The 12,445-nt window shown below is 52.0% G+C and overlaps 1 protein-coding gene across 4 annotated transcripts; it reads right to left on the reverse strand.

Annotated features, from left to right (window-relative positions):
• Positions 1 to 92: 92 nt before the first annotated feature.
• Positions 93 to 11,055, reverse strand: DNAJB2 (DnaJ heat shock protein family (Hsp40) member B2). 4 transcript variants are annotated; one of them, XM_064286657.1, is made up of 9 exons: positions 10,940 to 11,055; positions 10,565 to 10,665; positions 9,777 to 9,886; positions 8,118 to 8,171; positions 7,846 to 7,968; positions 6,751 to 6,843; positions 6,456 to 6,558; positions 6,185 to 6,255; positions 93 to 4,030 (listed from the first exon to the last, which is right to left on the reverse strand). In XM_064286657.1, exons 2-9 carry the CDS (start codon positions 10,627 to 10,629, stop codon positions 3,675 to 3,677), a joined length of 975 nt encoding a protein of 324 aa, XP_064142727.1. In that variant the 5' UTR covers positions 10,630 to 10,665; positions 10,940 to 11,055; the 3' UTR covers positions 93 to 3,674. The 4 variants fall into 4 exon arrangements, with proteins under 4 accessions (XP_064142727.1, XP_023397020.2, XP_064142726.1 ...); XM_023541252.2 differs by lacking the exon at positions 10,940 to 11,055 and having other exon boundaries at positions 93 to 2,701; positions 3,827 to 4,030; positions 10,565 to 10,916; XM_064286656.1 differs by lacking the exon at positions 10,940 to 11,055 and having other exon boundaries at positions 10,565 to 10,919.
• Between the last annotated feature and the right edge of the window lie 1,390 nt (positions 11,056 to 12,445).

The following is a 12,445-nucleotide window of genomic DNA, read 5'->3' on the forward strand; positions in this document are numbered from 1 at the left end:
GGTTGAGAAGTACAATCACAGCCAGGTGGTGGTATTTTTATATGGTGCTTCCCATGTGGCAGGTAGTCTCCAAAGGGCTTTACATCTATTAACTTGTTTAATCTTCACAATGCTACCATGTGGGTACTATTATTAGCCCCATTTTACAGATGAAGAAATTTTGGCACAGATGTGATAAGCAACTTGCCCAAGGTAGCCCGACTTGTAAGTGGTGGAGCTAGGATTCAAACCTCGGTGTGCTTAACGTCTTCACTTGAGTGTCTCTCCTCTCAGTTCCTAGGCAGCTGCTGCATACCCTTGGGCCTCAGGAATACTGTGTGTCATGCAGGACTGAGGTTAGAACTGAAGGAGGGGATACAGGCTCAGGTGCCCAGTGAGGCTATAATGATCGGGTTTGAGGCCAGTAGACCGTGCCCCTCCTGTTCAGCTGTGGCCTCATTGTCTCCCCTCAGCCCCAGCTGCTCTGCTATTGGGCATCTCTGTAGCAAAACACTGTAGGCCAGCCTGTGAGTTGTCAGAACTGGTGTGCACCTGGGGCAAGGGTACTTTTTCCCCTTCTCTCCCACCGTCAGCTTCCACAACCCTCCACCTTGTAGGATCTCAGGAGCAGCTCTCACCTTGGACAAAGGTGGTAGATGCAAAAATGGAGCACAAAGAGCCTTGGGCCTGGGGCCATTTGGGAGTTCCTCAAATGAAAAATAAGGCCAATACCATCTACCCTGAGCAGGGAGTGAAGGGGCCAGCTCAGACACTACAGGCCCCTCCTATTGTCTCACCTGGGCTCTATTGAGACTCAACTCCAACTGTTTGTTTTCAAGGCTAGAAGTGGGGAAAACAGCCATTTTATAAACTTCTAGCAGATTCTCTCTCTCTAAAGATGAAGGCATTAATTCCTCTTTCAGAGCAATCTGCTTGCTTTGAGAAAAATATATTACAGGCTCTTTGTCTGTGCACAGATGAACCAAAGCACCTATCCTGGAAGGGAGAGCCGGGGGGGGCCACATCGCCCTACTTGGCAACATAAAGGTGCTTCTCCTGTGGGGCAAAGGGGATGGGCACCTTTCCTCCCTGAGTTTTGATGAGCTTGGGGCCTGGACCCTGGTTGGGGTGGACTTGTGCCACTCCAGGTAGGGAAGGCAGGCCTCTGAAACTCCCCACTGGCTGTGAGTGAAGGAAACCCGTGGAGAGGCTCAATCTATGGACTTTAGTTAAAACCAAAACCAAACCATTGCTAAGTAGATTGTAACTCATAACAACCGTATAGGGCAGGGTAGAACTGCCCCCATAGGGTTTCTAAGGCTGTAGTCTTTACAGAAGCAGACTGCCACATCTTTCTCCGGAGAAGTGGCTGGTAGGTTTGTACCGCTAAACTTTTGGTTAGTGGCTGAGCACTAACCACTGCACCACTGGGGTTCCTTCTACGGACCTTAGGAGTGTATACTTTGTTAAAGGTTTTCACCACATCACACCTGCTTCCTGCTGTCCCCATGCCTCCAGTCAAGTCTTAGCTTAGTCTGGTCCTAGCTGCACTGTGAACGCATCGTTCCCACTTAGGGGAAACAACCGTTTGTGAGGCCCCAAGAGGCCAGAGCAGCAGAATGTAAGCATTTCTCAAGATTCTGCGACATACTTGGGGAGGGCAACCTGGTATTAAAAAGGGGACTTTCTACCGTTCGCTGAGATGGGCTGCACCTCTAGCTATCTGGGCAACAGAGGGAGGTGTGAGGCCTGAAGCGTTGGCTATTGGTCGTACAGGGCCCTCCCAGGTCACCCAAGAAAGGAGAAACACAGCGCACCACCATGCTCTCAGAACTCAGCTTTATTGACTTCCAGTGTTTCCCCCTCGGTCTGCGCTCAGCCCAGCGGGCTTCGATAGGTATCTGAGGTTAAATGTTACAGGGGCTGACGACACCCCGCTCCCCTCCCTGGCCCCTGGGCTCCCCAGAGAGGGAGGAGGAGAGGCGGCTCATCTGCGATGTTGGAGAGAAAAATGGACAGCAGGGTCAGAGGCCAGAGAAAGCCATACAAGCAGCAACATGCCCGGAGCTCCCCATCACACAGCCATCCCGGCCTTACGCACACTCTCCGCGGCGACGGCCACCCCGCTCGAGGCCAGCCCCGGCCCATCGCTTTCTGGGCCTCGCCCTGCCCCACCGGTCCTGCTGGGACCGGCCTGTTCTTCAGAACCCCGACTGCCCACGGGAGGTGCTTCGGCTTTGACTTGTACACTCTAACCTTGGGCTTCGCGAGAGGTGTCAGCGGAACGGAGACTCGGCCCCTTACCCCTTCATCCACATCCTCACCACCTCCTACAGGGACAAATCACCTGACAAGATTGCCCCATCTCACTCCCACAACCAATGACGGGCCACACTACATATCCCAAGATGCACAGCTCCACAACACGCACCGCCTCCCCCAAGCAGGGTCTGTCAGATTCACAAATAAGGCAGGGTGCGTTGCATTCTGGGACTTGTAGTCCCAGAAAGACAGCACCAACCACCTAGGGAAGAGTTTACAGACCAAGACTACTGACGTACCGGCTCCCACCCGGTCCCGCCCGCCACCCAGGCCCCGGCTCTACGCTCTGGGGCGGGTGAGGGAGAAGAATGAGGGTCCCCTCCCAGCGCACGGGGGTGGGCGCTGTCCCGTTGGAACTGTGCAGCGACTCTGGGTCCCGGACATCCAGTTCAGAATACATCTGGGGAGAGAGCGAGGGACGGGTGACAGGAAAGAGGGTCAACAGAAAGCCGTGGAGGTGGAGCTGAGCATGCAGGCCTGGGCTAGCCCTGTGGCCTCTCCCTGAACCCTGGGTGGGGGAGTGGTATGGGTTAATAATACCTTCCTAGGCCCCCCTCCTGGGTCACCTTGGCCCTATCCCACCTCTCTGAGGTCAGCCAGCCTCACCTCTGCCTAGTCCCAGGGCTGGGGGCAAGTGGAGGCAGCGAGAAGGAGTGGACTCTGGTTCCAAATCTATATGGCCAAAAGGCTCCCGCCTCACCCAGGTAGCCTCCCCAGAAGAACTCACAGCCCTACCGGCCCCAGCATCTTCCTCACCACACTGAGGCCTTCTTGGGGAAGGAAGGAAGGAGGGAGTCCTAGCCAGAAGACAGTGAAAGCAAGCGATGTAGCTGGCAGGGAGTTGGAAGAAGAGTGAGAAGCAGCAGCAGCACCAGAAAGGAAGCAACAGTAGTAGTCAGAGCTCAGCACTGCACAGAGACCAAGGTGGGGAGCTGGACAAGGAGAGCAGGAGACTCCCCTCAGCTGGCACTGCCCAGCATAGCTGCTAACTCGGGCTCCGAGAATCCAGGCCAAGTCCTCCTTCCTCAACCTGTCAGCAGCACAGGCAGCTGGGGACCTGGTCACCAGATGCCCAGCCCAAACCATGAATACACCTCAGAAGCTCCCCAGCCAATAAGTGCATCCAGGCTCTCAGGCCCTTCCCTGCCCTGAGGCCCCCACCCTGGGCTTCTGCCAGGGACCTATCAGTCCTGGGCTGAGCACAGAATCCCAAGTCCACACTGGCGTGAGGGTGGGTCTGGGAGGCAAGCTGGTGGCAGGAGCATGGGGTTGGCAAGGGACTCCTGAACTCAGACCACACCCCTCTCTGCTCCCTGACAGTAAGAGATGGATCCCTAGTCAGGACCAGAACCAGGTCAGGTTGGGCTTGGTGTTCAGAGGATGAGGCAGCGAGAAGGCTTCTCCTCCTGAGCTGGGCTGGGCCTGGCTGCCTCACCCCTCGTACCCTCATGGGTCCCCCCATCACCCAGATTTTGGTGCTGGGCTTTGGGCCGCCCCTGCCGTCGTCGCTGTGCCCCCCGCCCACCTGCTGGTTTCTTCCCAGCTGCCTCCATCTCTGACAGGCTGAAGGCCATGGCAAGCTGCAGGTCCTCATCATCCTCAGAGAAGTCGTCAGAGGGGGTTGAGATGGGGGTCTGCTGGACCTGCGTGCCCCCAGACCTGGAGGTGACCGACTGTTGCTGCTCACGACGGCTCAGCTCCAAGCCCAGTGCCAGGTCATCAGGGACACCTGCAGAAGGCATGGCCACTGTGAAGCCCCCCAACCCAGGCCAGGGGCATCTGCCAGGCTGATTCATGCAGTAACAATGCGGACATTTACAGCCCTCCTTCAGGACTGGCACACATAAGCATGGCAGGTATTCAGCTCCACCAGGTACTACCTCTGTCTGCTTGGGCAAGTTACTCGGGCACCATAAGCCTCCCTTTCCTCAACTATAAAATGGGAATGATGATTTAAAATAAAAAACCCATTGCTGTTGAGTCGATTCCCACTCATGTTGACCCCACTGTTACAGAGTAGAACTGCTCCATTGGATTTTCTTGGCTGTAATCTTCACGGAGAAGTCCCTGCTTGGTGTAAATGGTTACGTGCTCAACTACTAGCCAAAAAGTTGGTAGTTTGAACTCACCCAGTGGCACTTCAACCCCAGGGCCTGAAGCCTCTTCCCTAAACAACTCCTTAGGCCCAGAGATCTGCTTCCAAAAGGTCACAGCCTTGAAAACCCTGTGAAGCAGTTCTGCTGTGCACATGTGGGCTTGCCATGAGTCAGAATTGACTTGATGGCAACTAATAACAACAACGATCTTTACAGAAGCAGATCCTCAGGTCTTTTTTCCCAGGTGCCACTGGGTAGGTTTGAACCACTAACCTTTAGGTTAGTAGTCAAGTACAAATCATCTGTACCACCCAGCGACCTGGGAATGATGATAGCACCTATATAATCAAATCATTAAAAAAAAAAACAAAACCCACTGCCATTGAGTTGATTCCAACTTGGGAGTTAAACCCATTGCCATGGAGTCAATTCCAACTCACAGCGACCCTATAGGATGGAATAGAACTCCGAGGAGCAGCTGGTAGATTCAAACTGTTGACCTTTTGGTTAGCATCCATAGTTCTTAACCACTGCGCCACCAGGGCTCCAGTCAAATCATTATAAGAATTAAATACGACAACCCATGTAAAGTACTTAGTATACAGTGCTCTCTGTTCCAGCAGACATGAAAGGTTAGCTGTGGTGATGATCCTGGTGTCATGGGAAGAATTCAGCTCTGGGAATCATCTATCCTGCGGTTGATTCCTGGCCTTATCCCTTATTTAGTAGGAAAGAGCCTTGGGCCTGGGGCTAGTTGGGAGTTAAACCCATTGCCTTGAAGTCAATTCCGACTCACAGCGACCTATAGGCCAGGGTAAAACTCCCCCTTGGTATTTTCAATCACCTCATATGAATGTGAAAGCAATGAATAAGGAAGACCGAAGAATTGATGCATTTAAATTATGGTGTTGGTGAAGAATACTGAATATACCATGGACTGCCAGAAGAACAAATAAATCTGTCCTGGAAGAAATACAGCCAGAATCCTCCTTTGAAGGGAGGATGGTGAGACTTTGTATTATGTACTTTGGACATGTTATCAGGAAGGATCAGTCCCTGGAGAAGGACATCATGCTTGATATAGTAGAGGGTCAGTAAAAAAGACGAAGACCCTCTACGAGATGGTTGGCTGCAACAATGGGCTCAAACATAGCAATGACTGCAAGGATGGCACGGGACCAGGTAATGTTTTGTTCTGTTGTACATAGGGTCATTATGAGTCAGAATTGACTCGATAGCACCTAACAACAATAGAACTGCCCCATAGGTTTACAAGGCTGCAATCTTTACTGAAGCAGACTACCATGTTTTTCTCCTATGGAGTGGCTGGTGGGTTCGAAATGATGACCCTTTGGTTAGCAGCCAAGGGCTTAACCACTGTGCCACCAGGGATCCTTACTTGGAAGTTAGGATCCCTTAATCTTGCTGAAGATCAGTCTCCTTAATTGAAAAATAGGGCCAATACCATCGGCCCGGCTTATACTCCTGGGATGTTTTAAGAATAAAGGGGATACGTACATGCGCAAGGGCTTTAAAAATAGTAAAATGTTTTGCAAATGTAGGGCACCCCACTAATTATAATGGTGAGTAGCTGGCCCTTCTGGAGACTCCTCACTCCCCCATCTCTGCCCCCTTGCCCAGGATCGTCATCTCAAATCCTGCCAATTCTGTGGCTGCCATCCCTTCTCCACCCAAGAGAGTTCAGAGAGGAGCTGTTTGGGTAAGAGACTTCGGGCCCTGGGGTGGAGGCTTCCTGCTGGGGGATGGGTGGCAGAGCAGTTCCTCACCATTGATCGTGACTGACTTCAGCTGCCCGTCCTCCTCCACTTCCACCCGTTCCTGCCCATTTTCCATGATTCTGTGGGAGACAGGACAATTCATTTACTGAACCCTGCAGGCACTGGTCCAGGCTCTGGGCTGCTGCAGTGTACAGGACAGACTGGGCTCTGCCCTCAAGAAGCTTATCTCTAGTTGTTGATAGGTGTATCTTCCACCTTTTCCCCTCACCCCCAGCTCCCAGAACCCTCCACCCTGAATGGTCCCAGCAGGAGCCCTCACCTGCGTGTGGTGATGCGGTGTCCTTGGACAAAGGTGGTGGATGTAGAAACGGAGCGAAAAGCACCAGCACCAGGACTGAAGGAGAAAGATGAGGAGGAGAAATCTGGCATGGAGACAAAGAGGAAAAGAAGAGGTTATTAGACCAAGTTGTATGCTGTCCACTGCAGTCACAAAGGGCCAAGGAACTCTGGAGGCTCGAGATACACAGCAGAGAAGGCTTAGAAAAGGAACCAGCTGCTGAGGCCAGGGGTTCCATGCCCCAAATCTTGCAAAAGTGGGGAGGGGCAGCACTTACCAGAGTGCCCAGGGAAGGAAGAAGAGAAGGTAAAGAAGGGGCCGGAGTGTCGGGGGCCCCGGCTCTGAAGCTCTGAGAAGGGGCCCAGGTCATCTGCAACAAGTAAGCAGACTGCAGTCATCTGGTAAACAGTTTTCTCCCCAGAAATGTGTGAACTCTGCTTTTAAGTCCAGAAATATAAACTGCTAAGCAACTGGGTATATTTCTAATTTTTTTTCCTTGGGTTTATTTACAAATTGAATTCCTTTTTAATACTGCTCATGAAAAGCTTGACTATCAATAGTATAAAAAATACCAAGGAAGAAAGAGAGGAAGGGGATGAAGGAGGGAGAAGCGCAGACTCCTTCAGAGAGACAGATAAGCAGGATGTAAAGTCAGGTAGACACGGCTTTGAGTCCCAGCACTGCCATTTGCTGTGTGACTCTAAACAAGTCACTTGACACTGCCTCCGTTTTCTCATCTGTAAATGGGGACAAAATTATCCACCTCCCTCAGTTCATGAGAGGATCAAAGAATATAAAAAACTTGGCACATACTAATCATTCCAAAACCCAGTATCTGTTGTTGTTTGCAATTTTATTATTACTGTCACATGATGCTTTCAGTACTGCTTTCATGGCTGTCATTGTGGAGGACTAACAATGTACTACTGTTGTTACTATTGAATAAGGCGGGTCACTGTAGGGTCACGTGGGTCATGGCATGTGTAAGGTTCTTTCCCTGTGCTCACTGGACCAACCCCCACAAAATCTTTCTGCCTATGGAATTCAGCTTCCCTCTCAGCCTAATCAGGAAGGACTGATCGCCGGAGAAGGATATCATGCTTGGTAGAGAGTCAGCAAAAATAAGGGAAACCTTCAATGAGGTGGACTGACACATAGCTACAACAATGGACTCAAACATACAAACAATCATGAAGATAGCACAGGACCAGGCAATGTTCCGTTCTGTTGTACTTAAGGTTGTCACGAGTTGGAGCTGACTTATTGGCAACTAACAACAATTCAGCCTGCTGTCTAAGGGTCTCCCAGCTGAGGGATGGAGAGGTCTGGAGGGGAAAGTTCAGCCAGGCAGGTGTCGCCTAAGTCCACTCACCAAAGAGCTCCGCAAAAGGGTCTCCACTGCCGAAGAACTCCCGGAAGACCTCCTCAGGGCTGCGGAAGGTGAAGGTGAAACCAGGTCCACCACCACCAGCTTCCTCGCGAGACGGGCCAGTTCCTTGAAGGAGAGACATAGTGGGCAGTGGGGATGCACCTGGCCCTGTGCTAGGGGACCCCACCCACGGCAAGGCCAGGAGCCTCACAAAACATCCCTTGTATCTGTCCCCCCCGCCCACATCCACCCCTGGGCCCCAGTGCTTCACTTACCTGCCCCTGTCAGCCCCTCCCGGCCGTAACGGTCATAGATCTCCCGCTTACACTCTGGAAAGAGAAACAAGCTCATTGCTCCCTCTGCCTGGTCTGATGATCTTGACGCACCCCCACTTCCCCTCCCAGGCTAGGCCCTTCAGAGGATTGCCCAGGGACTGGGACTTGGGGGCGGCAGGGTGCACAGGCTATAGATTTTTGCATCAGCTCAGCCCTTCACACAGCTATCTATAAAATGGACATAATAGGACCTACCTCATAGAGTTGTTGTAAAGATTAAATGAGATAAACCAAAAACAAAACAAAACAAAACCAAACCTAGTGCCATCGAGTCGATTCCGACTCATAGCGACCCTATAAAGGAGATAGCCCACACAAACTCCTTAGCACAGTGCCTGGCACATAGTAAGCATTCAATACAACAACAAAAAAAAACTCATTCCCATCGAGTCTATTCCGACTCATAGCAACCCCATAGGGTTTCCAAGGCTGTAAATCTCAACGGAAGCAGACTGCCACATCTTTCTCCCACAGAGCGGCTGGTGGTTTTGAATCGCCAATCTTTTGGTTAACAGTTCATCGCTTTAACCACTGCACCACCAGGGCTCCTTTAAACATTCAATGACTATTAGCTAATTATTATGTTATTACTAGTCAAAGCTCAGCCTAAATGTCACCTCCGCAGAGGCCTTCTGTGACCATCCTAACAAAACTAGGTACCCATTATTCTCTATCATTTCACCCTGTTACTTTGCTTTGAAATACTCTTCACGATCTATAATCTTGTCTATGTATTTACCTGGTTATTGTCTGTCTTCCCTGGCCACAGAATATGATAAACCCATCAGGACAAAGAGAGTGTCTGCTTTTCCTCCACTGTCTCTCCAATACCTGGCAAGTGCCCAGCACAGTAAGCATTCAATGAGTATTTTTTGAATGAATGAATGAAAGACAGATCCGGATTCATATTCCAGCTCTGAGTGACCTTGAGCAAGTTACTTCAGCTCTCTCAGCCTCAGTTTCCTTGGTACATAAAATGGGGGTGATGAAGCCTACCTCGTAGAATCACTGTGAGGAGTCTCAGAGGTTACATGGGAAAGCACCCACCAGTGCCTGGCACAGCACAGGCTCACTTCACATCAGCTACCTGCCCTGCTTCCTTCCCCTTGTAGGACCCAGCTGCTCCTCCCAGGCCCTGGGGAGTGCTGGGAGCAGACACTGAACATAGAGGGTCAGGGAAGGAATGAAAAGATGCTTTGCACATAAACCAAGAAAATCAAGTCAATTCTGACTCAGAAAAACCCTGTAGAACAGAGTAGAGCTGCACCATAGGGTTTCCAAGGCTGTAGGTCTTTATGGAAGCAGACTGCCACATCTTTCTTTGATGGACTGGCTGGCTGGTGGGTTCGAACCACCAACCTTTCAGTTAGCAGCTGAGTGCTTAACCACAGCACCACCAGGGCTCCTGACTTTGCACATAGTTGATGATGATTTGAACCGAAGCAAAGGCAAAAAGTCCAGAAAGGGGGGCACCTGGAATACAAGGCTGGAAATGGCATGGAGGAGACTGCAGTGAGGGAGGCACGGCCTTGGGAAGGAGTGAAATGGGGCCTGAAATGGGGGTGATGTGCTGGGCCTGGCTCTGACCCCCGCCCTTACTGTCAGACAGCACTTCATATGCCTCCGCCACCTCCTTAAACTTCTTCTCAGCAAACTCTTTATTATCCGGGTTCTTGTCTGGGTGCCACTGTAGAGCCTTCCGCCGGTACCTGCAGGAAGAGGGTTCAGAGGGGAGGATCAGGCACTTCCTGAAGACCCATCTTTCCATTAACCTGTCATTGTCTTGTCACCACTCAGGTCCCCATCCATCCCAGATGCTAAGGCTGCCTCTGTTGTCAGGTTTTAATGGGGTTCCCCCTACCTCTCCTCTCTGCAGCCAGTGCTAGGAACACCTGTAATAGTTGTTGGTAGTGTGAGTCTGAGGAAGTCGCAGTCCTAAACCCTCCCTGGGGCTCTCTGGGGCTCAGGGGGCTGCACCTGAGGCAGCCCATATCTAGGGTAGCAAGAGGGGGAGGGGAGGGAAGGGGAGGGGAGGGGAGGGAAGGGGAGGGGAGGGGAGGGAAGGGGAGGGGAGGGGGGGAGGGGAGGGGAGGGGAGGGGAGGGGAGGGAAGGGGAGGGGAGGGGGGGAGGGGAGGGGAGGGGAGGGGAGGGGAGGGGAGGGGAGGGAAAGGGAGGGTTCGCCAGAGAAGGACCCACAGTGAAGCTCCCAGCAGAGCCTCTCCGCACTGTGGACTTTCTCCTTCTACTCTTCCTCCCTACAAGTTTCACTATCCTAGGGGCTCCCAGGCCTTCCTAAGAACCTGGTTCTCTCGGCACTACCTCTGAAGAGCCCCTGGTTGGGGCAGGATGGGTAGGAGGTTTTCTGATGTGCAGCGGAGGCACTTACGCCTTCTTGATGTCATCAGGAGACGCACTTCGCGGCACTTCTAGGATCTCGTAGTAGGATGCCATGGTAACTCGTCAAAAGTCAGGCGGGCCTCCTCAGGGCTGCAGGAGAGAAGCAGTCAGGCAGACAGCACCATGAGCCCTTTCCCGGGGCTGGATATCCCCTGGGAGGGCGGGGATGCTCCCAGGTGGGACAGCAGAGCTCACGGGGCTCTGTTTGCGGCCGATGACTAGGCTTCCTCCGGCAGCCTTATCGGCCCCCGCAGGCCGGGGCCGCGGGCTATCTCGGTGCCCAGGTCCGGGAAGCCCTATGGGAGCCCCCGCAGTTCAGCTGCCCGGCCCAGGGCCCCCAGCCCCAGCTGGCCCCCGCCCGCACCTCCTCCTGCAGCGGCCCGCCCCTGCCCCCGCCGGGAACCGTCTGGCACCGGCGCCCGGCTCGCGGCAACTGCGTAAGACGCTCCAGGTCCAGCTGTGCGCTCAAGCGTGCGTCAGCGGCACGGAAACTACCAGAGACCGGAGAGGCCGACTCGGCTTGTCACCCGGTGGAGAGGGCGGGGGGGGGGAGAGGGGTCTGCTGCAAGGGCTGCCGGGAGATGGGTGGAGCCTGCTATTTTGGGCTAGTACCCTGACTACGTCACCCCGGGATCAGACCTGGGAGATCGCCGCGGGCGCCATCGAGCCGTGACGCACTCGCAAAAACGGAGAGACAGGGACGTCCCGCAAGCACGTCTCCCGGCCCCTGGTCCCTCTGTTGCTTTCCTGTGTTAATCAGTGGTTGCTCACCCCAAAGAAAATCGACACCTCTAGGACCCACAGACCTCGCTCTAGGCTAACTCTGCCCCGTTCTTTAGATCCCTTGCTTCAACCCAGTCCTCAAGAGGCGGCCCTAACTTACCTGACTAGGTCAGCTCTGCCTTTTAAAGCATCTCATGGCCTCTCGTTCATTACACTTGTCGGAAATACAATTAGTAGCATTGGTTTGTTTGATTATTAATATTCGCCTAACCGAGTGGAATGTAAACTCCATACGGCAAGGTTGTCTGTGTTTTCTCACTTTTGTATTAGGGCAGTAGTAAGGGTTCAAAACTACATCTTGACTGATTAAATCATGAACAGATGTAAGTCTGCGTCTGCCTTCAGGGACAACCTGCATTGATAGTTTTGACACATTTGGGGGAGGTTCCCGACAGTAGAAGGGAATGCCCCACACTCAAGATGTTTCTTTCCAAATTGGTCTTGCCTAGCCCTTTTCCACCTTAGAATTATTCTTGGGTTCAGGCCTCATGGGAGTGTGAAGGAACCTTCCAGAACTGGCTCCTGGTTGATATCATCCAGTCCAGCCCCCAAGTATTAATTGAGAATCTTGTACATGCAGGATGCTGCCAGGATGTATAAAAAAAGAAGGCCAAATCTTGCCAGAGATGTAAAAGACCTATGCATAGAAAACTACAAGACACTACTGCAAAAACCAAAAGAGACCTACATAACTGGAAAAACATACTTTGCTCGTGGATAGGAGGGCTTAACATTATAAAAATGTCTATTTTTTTTTTTACCAAAAGCGATCTATAGATACAAAGCAATTCCAACCAAATTCCAATGACATTTTTTAATGAGATGGAGAAACAAATCACCAACTTCATATGGAAGGGAAAGAGTCCCCAGATAAGCAAAGCATTACTGAAAAAGAAAAACAAAGTGGGAGGCCTCACTCTACCTGATTTTAGAACTTATTATACCAGCACAATAGCCAAAACAGCCTGGTACTGGTACAACAGATACATAGGCCAATGGAACAGAATTGAGAATCCAGACATAAATCTATGCATGTATGAGCAGCTGATATTCGACAAAGGCCCGGAGTCAGTTAAATGAGGAAAAG

Source organism: Loxodonta africana, chromosome 6 (assembly GCF_030014295.1).
Source record: "Loxodonta africana isolate mLoxAfr1 chromosome 6, mLoxAfr1.hap2, whole genome shotgun sequence".
NCBI classification, from domain to species: Eukaryota; Metazoa; Chordata; class Mammalia; order Proboscidea; family Elephantidae; genus Loxodonta; species Loxodonta africana.